Genomic DNA, 14,037 nt, shown 5'->3' with positions numbered 1-14,037 from the left:
TAAAAAAAGCTTAGTTTCAAACCAGTATGATTATTACTTTCAATTCATTTGCTAAACTTCTATATAGAATTTGCTGGAATTTTTTTGCCTTTTTCCTACCAATCCACTAGTTATATTTTATGATTCCTATACATTTGTTAAATAGATAAGGTAATCAATCACTCTTAAAAAATGCTATTTGCTATAGTTTAGTTAAATACATTAAATGTGATACCACAAAAATGGGCTTAAAAATACCATCTTCAACAAAGAAAATGATCCACCTTGCAGCAATATAACAAACAAAACATTTAAACATACCAACAAACCAAAACCATTTTGAATATATCTTTGAAAAAAATATCGATGGCGCTAAGAGCTCTCATTTTGCAATTCAAAAATTTCAAAAAGCTCTCCTGGCTAGTTTGTCATATATTCATTTTAAAAATCATGTAATAGACTAAGAACCCTTGATGCTACTACTGTCTATATCCCAGAAAATCATTAAGGAACACTTTTATTTGGTTATAAGATTCTTTATTTTGTAAACTATACATAAACAGTAGAAAAGAAAATGCAATATACTTTAAATATTACATAAAGTCAACATTAAAGGTTTTTCTTTTTTTTTGGTGTGTATAAACCAAATGGAAAGAATACACCAATTTTACTTTCAATGAATTCTATATTGGGAGACCAGTTGACCCACAGTTTAAATTATGATACCAGTGTGTAACATTCAACACTTTTTTTTTTGTTTTTATTATAGGCACAAAACCATAAGTCTGATATACTTAAATGTGATGGTATGTCAAAATGTCTACACAATTAATTAACATGCTAACTTAAATACAGCAATTAAAGTAATTTTTGTTACAGTTAAATCTTAAATGCTACTCTGCACAATAATTAGAAACAAGTCCACATGGAAATTATGTAACAATAGAAAATAAGAAAGAAACATACTCCATTTTCTTCATTCCAGCAGCAGTACCTTCACTGGTATTAACTTGTTAATTGGGTATGCTTATACATTGCCTAATATCCTATATTGGTATGCATGCTAAAATACAATGTGTTCTCTAACTTTTGACACTAGTAGTAAAAAAGGGCATAATTCTAAGATTAAATGCAATTTTTAAAATCTAAAATAGATAAAATAAGAATTCAGAGATTAAAAATTTGACATTGGGGCAAATGACAAACTTTCTGTGGAAATACCGTTTAAATGAATCTTTCCCTTTGTATTCCTACTATAAATTCTGTGCCCTAAGTTGCTGGTCAGAAGGACAAAGAAACCTATAAAGGTAAAGAAATCATGCCGCTTAAGAATATTAAAGAAAAAAACAATCTACACAAGACCACTATTCAAACTAAAATAAAAATTAGAAAGGACAACTACATTTTTAACTTTCAGAATCCATGGTTTTCTATACTTGGCATTTTGTAAAATAGCCTCTCATATCCAGAATGATTTCATAATGGAAAACATCACTATTAATGTAAACACAATGAAGGTCTCTGCAGACGTCACCTTGTTTCCTTACCCTGTGATACCCCTCACTTGCCTCTAACTCAGCCTAGGTTTGGGAAGATGCTACTTTGGAACTGCAATGTCATGCATATTTTTATAAAAGTCTTGGGACCCAGGTCATTGACAAGTCATTGAAAATTTAATTTAGAATATCTCTCAGAAAAAGAATGCATATGACCCTAAACCCTGGTTGTCACTGGGTTGTGGGAGATTTACATAGTTTGTTCCTATGAAAACGTGGGCGTTTCTATCAGTAGCTCTTCACAACTCTCTTTTGTCTGGCACTGGTTAGACTGCATATGCATTTTCTTTTTCTCTAAGGCATATAAAAACTCAAAGAAATGACTCTTATTGAAACATAAAGCTCTATGACTTTAGCTGTAGTATCTGAAATAATTATACAAAATATATGTGAGTTTTAGAATCATTTTTTTTTGGGGCAAGAAGGTACCTCTCAGTAGGTACCTTTTGCTTCGTGTGGGGTGGGTGGGTCTCAGCCCTCATGGGTCAGATGTCGCCATCACGGTCGTCGCCGTCACCGTCGTCGTCCCCTGCATCTTCATCATCGTCATCGATCTCGTCCTCATCATTCATGATGGCATCTTCATCATCCTCATCCTCAGCCCACTCACGGAAGTCTCCACTCGCAAAATCTCCAGAGATCTCAAAATCAACAGCTTAGGAGAAAATACAATTTGTGCTGTTTGACTCAGTACTGGGATAATTTCTAAAGGAACTTGTCTCAGTGGAATTTGAATTTGCCCTTTAACTTACTGAACACAAAAAAGAAAAAAATACAATCTCTGTCATTGGTTAAAATTTGTGCGTCAAAAAGCAGAATCAGGAAGGAGGTCCGATATACAAGATTTCCAGTTTGTTAATACTGATTGATCTCATCCTGGTTTTTATAGACATCCATGTCAAACTTTGACTTTTATGAAGAATTTTAAATTGGTTCTATCACTTCCTAACCACTGAAGCCTGTGAACACATGACCTTCCATGACAAAAGGGACTCTGCAGGGGCGATCAAGCTAAGACCTTGAGCTGGAGCATTCAGGTGGGTCAGGACGGTCACCTGCTTTCTTAAAAATCAAAGAACCTTTCCCAGACCGAGCCAGGAAGTGACGTGACTACAGAGGAAGAGTCAGAAAGCAGCAGAAAGAAGCCAGCCTTGACGTGGGAGGAAAGGCTCCCCCAGCCTCCAATAGGAACCAGCCCTGGAACCCCTGACGGTTAGCTCAGGGAGACCCACGCTGGAATTCTGACATACAGAACTGTAAGGTGAGACCATTGTGTGAGTGAAGCCAACAAGTGTTGTGGGAATTTGTTACAATAGCAATAGGAAACAAATATACTATTTGGTATTACAAAGAAATATTTAGAAATGAATTCATTACTATATGAGGAGGCAATAATGCATGTATATCTCAGTATATATTATTTTTCAACTCCTCTCATGTTAGTGCATTTTTTTTCTCTCCTTTCTAATACTTAAATCTTATAATTCTTTGGTAACTAATTATAACAAACCCTATTATTGTAATTCAGAGTTTATAAACTGATTACACAAAATGCTGAAATTCATATCTTAGGTGAAGAAAATGTTATTTTTATTATCCTACTTCAGGTGTTTTCTTAATAATTTCAAGATGCTGAGAAAGCCTAGATGTTGTGTTCCTTAATTTCTCCTTCCACTTCTTAAATTAATCTCCATATAATTTTTATTTACAACATAAAAAATTAAAATTCTTTATCCATCATGATAAATGAAACAATTAATGAAACAATTAGTTTAAAGTACATATAACAACATTTCTGTATATGTTGAAATTATGTTAAGAAGCTATTGAATACTACTTACATCTAACAATTTGCCAGAAAATTAAGTCCAAGGTATTAAATTGTTATGGAGTAAATAAATGCAGAATAGGCATTGAAGAATTAAATGAGGTTACTTTTATATGGTTTACTATTTATTTCTAAACCTTTACAATTTAAAAATTGCATAAAGGAAACAACTAAAGATTTTCTAAAGAACAAAACTGAGTACTTTATTTTCATTTTTAGTCATGTGTTATTAGTTGAAACACAATCCATTAATTCTAGTGTACCTATGTGTGCCTGTGCATGTGAGGGTGTGTGTTGTGTGTGTGTGTGTGTGTGTGTGTGTGTCTGTGTACAGGTAAGTGGCTAATGCAGTGAAAACTGTCCATAGTACAAACAAAAATACTGATTTGAAACTTGCATTCTGAAAAAATAATATTTTATGAACAAAAATGATATCACATTTAAAATTATAGAATGCATGTTTTTGATGCTCCACTTAACTGTAATATGATTTTTAGGCATACACATAAACATGCATACTCATAAAAAGTTTTAGAATATTAATTATAATTACCCCTCAAACAATTAACTCTATTTTTCTCACCTAAACATACAGAGACATATAGCAGCAATTTTTGGATCTTTTACTTTAAGGTTAGTTTTCCTTTGTAGGTGAGCCTATGTACACCCTCAGCCAACCCTCCAAAGGTATGCAGACAAAAGATGCCGTGTGGGGACATGGCACACACTAGAGTCAGCTGACCTGGAATCAAATGGTGACAACAAAAGCCTGCGTTAGTAGAGCAGGAGGAAGCAGCTAACATTCTCTGGTATTTGCAGTAGTAAAAGGAGCCCACCTTTGAATTAATCTCTCCTAACATAGTCAAATTATGCAATTCCATTTAATGCAGGTATTTGATATGCTTGGGGGTGAGTCTTTTTGTAACCGTCCCGCACTGACCCTATAGCCTTTGCATAGAGTACACCCTCATTCAATGCCTGAACAATGAATGGGACATATGCTCACCACAGTCGGCACCACCACTGGTTCTGGATCCTACGACTTCATTTCCATATCTGTCGACACACCAGCACTGCCCCACACTGCCGTGGCATTGGGTTGGCTTGTAGTAACCATCTTCATCGCACAGGGGGACGTACTGCCCTGTCACACACACACACACACACACACACACACAAATGTTATGTTAGAACTGCAAACACAACCAAGCTGAACCCACAAACTGGAGCATATGGCGCGCTCCTCCTATATAACAACTGATCAATTTGCTATGTGGTACTGTTATCCTACCCAAATTATAAGAAAGGTTTAAGGATTCACTAATCCCTTTGAATGACACTAAAAGTCATTTTAGTAATGACTTTTCATTTTTGTCATGTAAGAAAAAGAAAGGCAACTCCTCCCAAATGGGTGCTAACTATATTTCATGTTTTTTTTTAACTTTAAAGACTGCATTTTAATAGATTTGTCACTAATGGACCTGATCGAGTCTAAAATACTTTTCAGTTGAATTTCAATGGCTTTTCTTTTTGTACACGGACTTGTGAGCTGTAATATGGCATGCATTCTGTAACAGAATTAAGAAAAACATGACACATTGTAGTTTTTATTGTTAGCAATGTTCCATATCTAAAAACGCTTTATTGTAAAAATTAGCCTTTTTAGTTTGAACTTTGGATTTTCAAATAATATGAAAAATATTCTCCTATAAACATTCAATATTATAATTACAAAGAGAGCATAACATAATGCAATACTGATTAATCAGATTCAAAAATATAATAAAATTATGTGCCACTAAATATATAAAGGCATTAATATACATAAAAAACACCCACATTGTGTATGTGGTGCTGTGCATTGGATTCTAAAATAGAAAAAGGACATCAGTGGAAAAATGGGTGAAATCCAAATAAAATCTGAGGCTGAATTTATAAGATTATAGCAATAGTAGTTTCTTAGATTTAATAAACACATAATGGTTATTTGATACATGGAGATGTGGTAGCTTTCAGAGAGGTTGGAGGACATATGGAAACTATGTACTGTCTTTGTAAATTATTACAGACAGTTTATTTAAAATTGTATGCTTATAAGAATAAACAAAATAATTATACATAATAGTTTAAGAATGTGTTGAATAGCCAAACATTCTATTTTAAGGCTTTGGATAACATGTGGAATCATCTGTCTCCCTCTCTCTCTGTCTCTCTCACTGTCCAATATATACATTTACATACTGAAAGTAAGTTAGTAAAAAGTGCTAATGAAAAACACTAAAAAGTCTGCTCAAATCTCCGTGAGGTACAAAAGGCATGCCTTCACGCCATCTCAGAGAGAGAGAGAGAGATGCCATCAGTTCTTGAATTGTTAACCTTAGAATTGAAATGGAAGGTTCTGCTGATGTTTTAAATTCAGCATTGTTTAAATCTCTTTTTTTACTTAATAACTTTCAAAATGAACATTATATTAGGCAATAAAACAGACGTAATATCTTTCAATAGGTAAGATAATAAAAGGAAGTTTAATGGCTTTCAGGAACTTCATAAATTTTGTTACTAAAATTTAGTGTAGTCTATCTTCATTGGATTAATATTGATTTTATGTTGCTGTTTCCCTGGGGTTATTTATGTAAGCAATAAAGGCTTCAGAAGCATGATCTATTGCTCACCTAGGAACTTTTTCATCCCCTGTCGCTTCTGAATATTGCTGAGCTCCGTCTGGCAAGGTGGGTCTGCAATGACATTAAGTGTTACTTCAAGGATTCTAGTTAAACAATGAAAGTATAATTTCTATGTTATCAAACTTCAATTAGTCTTTACATAGCTTTAGAAGACACGTATTACATATTAGTTGTTATTCTAAAAATGGAGATGCACAGGTGTATATATACATATGAATACACACACAAATATTTATACAGAGAGAAAGGTTTTCCAACTATTAATTTTAGAGTATATTGGTTTTCTTCAGAGTGATGAAATTGGATGAAAAACAAAAGGGAATAGTATAAAATGCTAATATGATGGGAAATGCTTAGCATTTTCTTTTAAATGCTTAATCAGCTCAGCGATGTAAATTCAGCTGATAGACTGCAGCCCAAATAATGAACTGATTACAGTTTGCCCTCATTTAAAACAGTTGCTATTGTGTAGAGAAATAGTTTTGCATGAAAAAGAGTAATTTATGAAAAGCAATCTATTAATGCTTCTTTCAGGTTATATCAGAAAAACGATTATAAATTTTGGTGTTGTGTAATGTTGACAGGCCTTGGTCTTTTTAGTTTTGCCTGGGTACTTCAATAATACAGGCAATTTGGAAACAGGACATAAGATACAATAATTTCTGATAAGCCATCTCCTAGAAATTAAACTTAAAACATTAAACCAATTTGGAAACAAATATTTGTCTACTTTTCAAACTCAGTCACTTAGAGAACATTTTTAGAGAGGTGTGAAATTCTAATGGACACATTAGAGTTTGGCTTATAGTATTATTAACATGTAATTACATTATTAAATGATATATATTGTTATATATAACACTCTTATCTGAAAAGAATTCAATGTATTTTATACTCATATTCCAGAAATTTGCTGTTAATATTTGCTAATAAAAACTGCATCATAAACTATTGAAACAGCTAAACAATAAACTTGTACCTATTTTTGTACACTATGATTTTTTAGGAAAAAGGTAAGATGTAATTAATTCAAACAATTTTAAAACTCTTTAGTATATCCACTTCACAATATTGTTATTAAATTTGCATGTAAGTAACAAAGTGGAATGAGGAAAAGAGATAAAATGTTTATGTATATTTTACAGTTTAATATATAAGGCCAAAAAAAGTTTTCCTTCAGGAGTCTAAAATGTGGACAGAAAGTACTTTTTTTGAAAAGCCTAAATAATCACCTTCTTGTTCTACTTCCCTTTGAATTTGGTCCAATTTACCCCTTTGATTTTCCTGATCATAATTTGTCTCCTACACTATGTTTTAGAGGAATAAGAATAAAGTTCCATAGCATGAGTTTATAGAATAAACGTTTTAAATTTATTGCTTTCCAAATATAACATGTTGGATCAAGAGGAAAAAATACAACTGGAGTTTCAATACTGTACTGAAAACAATGCTCAGTGCCATGCGCCAGTTACTACAAAGTGGAAGGAATATTTCTTGCATGTTCGCTATGGCGCTGCCTGAAATCCAGACACCTTTGCGACCTGAGTCCTGATTCGGAACCTCACTGAATAAACATAAGTACTGATCCTACAGGACTGTATAGGGGAACATTTTAAGATATTAAGAGTTATCACGACAGATTAAGCTTTAAACCACACATTTGATTTTGAAATTATTCTTCTATTATTCACAAGGCAGCCCTATCTCATCCTTATCTTAGGTAGAGTTGGAGAGCTTAATTGAGATTTCTTTCACCTATCATTAAACTTACTTGGAAAGAAATGATTGGGATGGAAAGAGAGTTACCCAACTAGTTGCATGAAGGTTTAGACATGACTGTGAATATTTAGCCTAGCATATAGGCACAGATTTATAACACAAGATTCATTTTCCCAAAACTGTTTATGACCTAACAGTGCTTTGACTTAAGGAAAATTCTGATTTTACATGCTCAAAATTGTACAAGAATCATTAATTAATAAAATATATAAGATTTAACTTAATCCCTGAATTTACAAGTAAGTATTCCAAACATTAGTTTAGGAAAACAAGAAAAAAAGAAAAATGAAACATGTTTTACTGGCTACATTTCAAAATGTTGTTTTTGAAAGCAGCATTGTTCATTGTTTTTCATTGTGAACTTAAAAACTAGAATTCTTATCTTGGGGCCATTCACACATGCTCTATAGTAGGAATTGATAATTTTCAATTCAGTAATAACAATGCATTTTTATTTTCCCAATTTTTAAAGGAACTGTCACTATGAAAAATAAATAAGGAAATATCTGTGTGTTTAGAATAATTATTAGTGTGAAAATGTGTTTTTTTCTATACTTGCACCTAGTCATTTCTAGGGAGTATATTAGTATTAGCTGTTGAATATATATGGACAATTTAGGGTCAAAACTGGAAAGTCTGCGACCCTCGCAAGCCTGAGAATGGCTCTGCAGGGTAGCATTGTATGAATGCACAGACTGCATCGCTTGTTCAGCCCCATGGTGCCATCCATGTCCATGAATGGAAGGCACCCTGAGGTTGTGCAGCAGGTAGTTCCCTAGTTCCTTCCCAACAGGCACTGACTGTCCCATTCCCTTTTCTTCTCATATTTTATTCTTCATATAGTATCACAAAGAATAGATAAACCTCATAAGATGCTGTTCTCTCTCTCTCCACACATATATATTTGTTTACTTCATACATGGAAATTTTAAATGTGCATAATAGCAAGGGACAAAATTCTTTGTATTTAATGTCTTTCTTTAAATAGGAAAAACATCTTTTGTAAAATTAATACATATGACCCACATTTTGATATAGCTTTCTGTAGATTAAATGTATAAGGGACCTCTAAAAATGTCATCTGTTTTCACTGTAGTCCTGAGAAACAATATTGGATATATCATTGACTGAAATAAGACCTGCAGATGTGACCTGTAGTGAATGGAGTTTGCTGACAAGTTGTACAGTAATGTCTTGATGGCATTTTATATATTACTTACATATAATTTGCAAACTTTGAATGTAGAATTAAAACTATGTGGAGACAGAAGCCAAGGACTCTAGTATCAAATCCCAGGTCCTAAACTCATTCTGTTATGTGAAGTCCTTCCAGATCAATATGATTCAGTCCTTAGCCATAAAATGGAAATGAAAATATTTTCAACATGGCTGTTTAAGTCATAAATAATTTTATGTATATGGAAGACTATACATGGACCCGAATTAATGTTAGTATTCTTTCTCTTTCCCTAATCTCACACAACAGGACTTTAAATGAAAGAGCAACTAATAATTAATTTACTTTTTAGAATGGAAACTTAGAACACACTTTAATGAAAATAAATTATTAAATCTGAAGGTAACCAAAACTCCCAATTACTATTCTTTTGACTCATTCCTCCATGATTACCTAGAACAAAGAATTAAATAAACCACCATCATATCTATTTTGTATTGCTTAATTGTCATGATTTCAGAAAGTTAGAGAAACAAACTTGTATCTTAATTAAAATTAAAAATAGTTTCTTTCCTTGGAAAACTACACACATTTCACTGACTTGAAATTTTACATTCTTAATCTCATTTATTAAACTTTAATTTTATGTTTTTGAAGGTTCTTTCTTTAAAAAACACCATTTTTTATTTTTTAGATATTTTCCAACACTACACAACTATAGTCTTCACTGCAGTTTTAGGTCAACCTGCACTAATAACACCTCATGAGATGCTGTTCTCTCTCTCTCTACCCACATATATACTTACACATATACACACATATTACTCTAATTATAATTAGCTTAATAATTTGTTGTTTTTATTGAATAAACAAACAGGAAAAACATGACCTTCATGAAATTACTTACTGAGCCAATTGGTAAGTCAGTTACCCTGAGTTTTATAACATATAATGGCATACTAAAGTAATAAACATAACTAACCAAATTTTCCTCAGATTTTGAGAAGTTGTATAAATCCTTTCACCAACTATCAGAAAATATCTTCACCATTTATTAAATTATTTCTACTATGTATTAAATGATCTCAGAGGATATCTTCACATGATTATAAAAATTTTAATTTGGAAGAATACTGCTTAATAAGTGTAAAGGATATAAAGCAAAATTTTTCCTTGGGGAATATTAATCAGTTCTACAAATATCACTGCAAAATTCAAGAACATTTTAAGGTCAAAATATTTATATCTATAGAAGAAACATTTAGTGTTATTCAGAATTCTTTAAAGTGTTCACGTATAAACAGGTAAACATGCTATCATAACATTCAAAAAAAAAAAACTAAAATAACATAGAAAAAGACCACATATCTTTGTATAGCAGTTTACCTGGATTTACTTTTCTATTCTGATTTAACTGACTCATTTTAAATTTAAATTACTAAATTTTATATTTAAATCATTAAAACTAGGACATAGTTTCTTAGAAGTGTTCAATAATCTAGGAGGCACCTAGCAAGAGGAAAGTCAACTGTGTGTGTGTGTATAATTTAGAATATTTTAATAAGTCAAATATTTAATTTTAAACTTTGTTTAAAGTGATTTGTAAATAGATAAGCAACTCCACGCACCATGGTGTTGACTCACTACTAGTCGATTATGATAATCATTTCATCCCTAATTACTAAACTATTCCTAAAAAATGAGAAAGCAATAGGAAGTGAAATGCCCTATATGTTTTGGTTTGCCATATGAAAAACTGGGAATCACTACTATAATTTAAAGTATTATATTTGTTCCTTCTCTTAGCTGTCAAGAACTGTTTAATGAGCTGACAACAGCGGCATTTGTTTTTAAAATTAGCATCGAAATTACACATATCACTGTCTCCTTATCTTCTCAAACTTTCTCCAAGTGTGAGTTTTTTGGATCTGTTTCCCTTCAATAATTACTTTTACTCATCATTCGGTTGCTTGTGTAAGCATGCTTGCAATGTCTCACTGCATTTCCTAATAAAGAAGGATGTGTAACGAATAGCCTCACTCCAGGATGGCTTGTTCGCCCAGAGAATCAACACTTCCTTTGCTAGTAAATTTTAAAAACGCTAAGCTATTTAGAAAAGTCCAAAAGACTATGAAATTTAAAGTCAAATAAGTAGAAATAACTTTATGGTGAATGCTGTGGTTCATTCTGCTCATTTAATAAGATCACAGAATAGCACATTAAAACTCCACAGTGTAGTGATAAAAAAACCATTTATTTTACACCGTGAGCAAAGAAGATAGCAAATTAATTTTAATGATTAATTTTAATATCTATGTTCTCCTATCTCTACGTGCTTCTTGGTGGCTCATAATGGAAACTATAATGAAGTGCATTAATATGAAATATGAATTCCTATTTTTCATCTTATTTAGCATGTTTTGCAACCCTAGCAGAGTTATATTGCTCAATATGCTGTTTATTTGCTCCTTTATTAAACACTCTAATTAGAAAAAGTATCTACCAAAGTGAATGGGGTATAATGTACTATTGTTCTTTATTGTGAAGGAATAGATACAACTTGACATGCAGGTCCACTGTCTGCACCGGCAGAGCCTCACCCTTTACCTTGCTGTCTCTGGAAGCAGTAGCACCATTCATTGTTAGAGATCAAACTGTCCTTGTACGTGTCACAAGAATTGAAGAATGCCTTGGTGCACTGTTCGTTCTTATCAAGGTAAATGCTTCCGAGCTCAGACTGGTCCAGCAGCAGGTCATAGTTTGTATCGAGTCTGTTAAACATCCAGCCAAGCGAATCCTTGCAAATGGGCAAAATACTGGTGTCAAATCCTAAAGGTGAAGGCAGAAAGGGGTTAGCTCAGTCTGAAGGCTGCCAGCAGCAGCAGGCAAAATTAAGTAACAGAGTAGTTGGCTTCCGCAGGGCCCCCACTCAGAAGTAAGGCTTTACGTTCATTTTGGGTAATTTGGGGTAAAGTGGGGGCAGTAATCACTTCCCTTAATGACAGTTGTGAGGATTAATAAACCAGAATAAAAAGCAGCTATTGCTAATTAGTCATTAATTCATGGCAGCTACTATTGGAATTATATTACATATTATTTACTATTATTATTGTTCAAGGTTTTTCTGAATAAGTAGGTTGTCATGGGGAATGCTTTATTTGATGTACATAGCTATTACTGAATAATATGTCCTATTAATTTACAAAGAAAACTCATTTTTCATTCAAAGAAATGAAAATGCCATTTAACAAAAGCATAAGTAACACATAATAAATAGTAACATCATTAATGCCTTGTCTTGGTAGAACTACGGTGATCATGATGTTTCACAAGTAATAGGTATACACGGAAAGAATACACATCATGTAATTTACACAGCCATTCTGCCTTCTGCATCCCTCAAGGCAGTTTTTACATATACAAATACACTGTAATGGGAGGCAGTCGGGGACCCTGCACAGTGCAGGGGTGGAGAGATGACCTATCAGGGTGGGGGGTTGTACCCAAGCTGCCAACTATCAAAGTGTGGGCTACCCCGGTGAGCCACCTCCCTGAGGCTCAGTGTCCTACAGGCATCAGATGCAATGTCAGTGTTCTGTAGTGTAAATGGTGCAAAGCACTATTTAAGCATTTACTTTGAACTATTCTTATTAGTCAGGTTTAAACTCCTTTAACATGCATTAAATCCAGTTTTTGTCTTATGCACTATTTTCCACTGGTTACAAGTGAAAGTAAAATAATGTCAGTTAACTGGCATGGAAGAGAGGCTATATTTGGAGATGCTGAGACTGAAAACTGAATATCCATAGGATTTAGTCTTCAGCAGCAGGGGTTGAAGAATAGTGTCACCATGTATGAGTGGAATTCTATCTCAGATACAGTTCTAGCTGTACTAATCTATTTTGATAATTTTAGTGTATTATACTTCAAGATGTACAAATAACTGCAAGTAAGGATATGGGTATTTTGGCTTTAATTTTTAAATACTGTTTAGCATTTTCAGGACACTTAGGATTAAAAATTAAATAGATTTTCTCCAACTCTAGGAGATTTTTGACGTTGAGAAATTAATAATTTCACCACCTTTTTGGAACTTATTTTCTGAGTGTCCTTAGAGCATATTTAGTGCGTCCTCTCTGTGCATCACCTTGCGGGGCAGTGGGGATCCAAAGGTAAAGTGGAAATTGTAACAGGTTCATCAAGTATAAAAAAGGAAACTCAGATATAGTTTTTTCTCTGTTTGCATTTTTCTTTGCAACTTCGTACAGTCAAAACAGAAATCTCCCACGCAAACCAAACCAACGAACATTAAAGATGAATTGATCATTTCCTGTTTGCATTCCAGGTTCTGAATTGGTTCTGGGGTACAGGTTGAACATACAGCTATGGCTCCAGTGCTCTTGGCCCTTGCTTTTAAAGCAGCATGGGCTGAGAATCTGGTTGGAACTGCTCCTTACTACCAGAACGTTGTCAAATGCTCAGGGGTTACATGAAGAAAGCAACCTGCAGAAAAATATACTGAACCGTGCAAAGCCATTCAAAGAAACTGAGTACTTGGTGTGAGATTTCTGGTATACCTTCAAACCCCACCCGCCAGCCCAATTTTATTTTCTGGGGCAATGGAGAAGCCTGGAGGTGCTGTCCTGATTCCACGAGTGTAAGAAATGGGAATTAGAGAGGGAGCACGTAGAGATGGTGGCTGCCTCCCCATTTATCCAGAATGGATGACTCCATTGGCTTGTCTCCCAAAGCTTAGTGTGGATGGTTCCACAGCATCCCCAGAAAGTCTGCAAGGTCCCCCTGCCTGACTTCAGGTGGATCTCTGCTCATCTACCTTGGATGAGCCCTGTTACTGCCAAGGGGGAAAAGAGCACTGGGGAAATCAGGAGCAGAGACCACATCTCTCTTATTTTTCACATATATTTATCTTCAGATTCAGCATATCTGGCCCTCTACATTCCTATATGCAGGCACACGTCTCCATGCGGTGTCATTATCGTTCAGAAATTCCTTTACTATTTCTTGAAATCTCTC

General features: G+C 33.8%; 1 protein-coding gene across 4 annotated transcripts in view; it reads right to left on the bottom strand.

Annotated features, from left to right (window-relative positions):
- Positions 1-494: 494 nt before the first annotated feature.
- SPOCK3 (SPARC (osteonectin), cwcv and kazal like domains proteoglycan 3) overlaps positions 495-14,037 on the bottom strand; it is a 375,273-nt gene continuing 361,730 nt past the window's right edge. For 3 of the 4 annotated variants that reach the window (XM_057490895.1, XM_057490951.1, XM_057490913.1), the window contains exons 8-11: positions 11,611-11,832; positions 6,036-6,098; positions 4,370-4,507; positions 495-2,190 (exon numbers count right to left, since the gene is read on the bottom strand). In XM_057490895.1, the coding sequence (XP_057346878.1) occupies positions 2,021-2,190; positions 4,370-4,507; positions 6,036-6,098; positions 11,611-11,832 (593 nt within the window). In that variant the 3' untranslated portion in view covers positions 495-2,020. The remainder of the gene's footprint in view (positions 2,191-4,369; positions 4,508-6,035; positions 6,099-11,610; positions 11,833-14,037) is intronic. The other variant, XM_057490969.1, reaches the window with a different exon arrangement.

The sequence above is a fragment of the Manis pentadactyla genome, chromosome 1 (genome assembly GCF_030020395.1).
Source record: "Manis pentadactyla isolate mManPen7 chromosome 1, mManPen7.hap1, whole genome shotgun sequence".
In the NCBI taxonomy this organism is placed as follows: Eukaryota; Metazoa; Chordata; class Mammalia; order Pholidota; family Manidae; genus Manis; species Manis pentadactyla.
The sequence above is the reverse complement of the archived record's forward strand: the minus strand, read 5'-3'. Positions and strand labels throughout refer to the sequence as shown.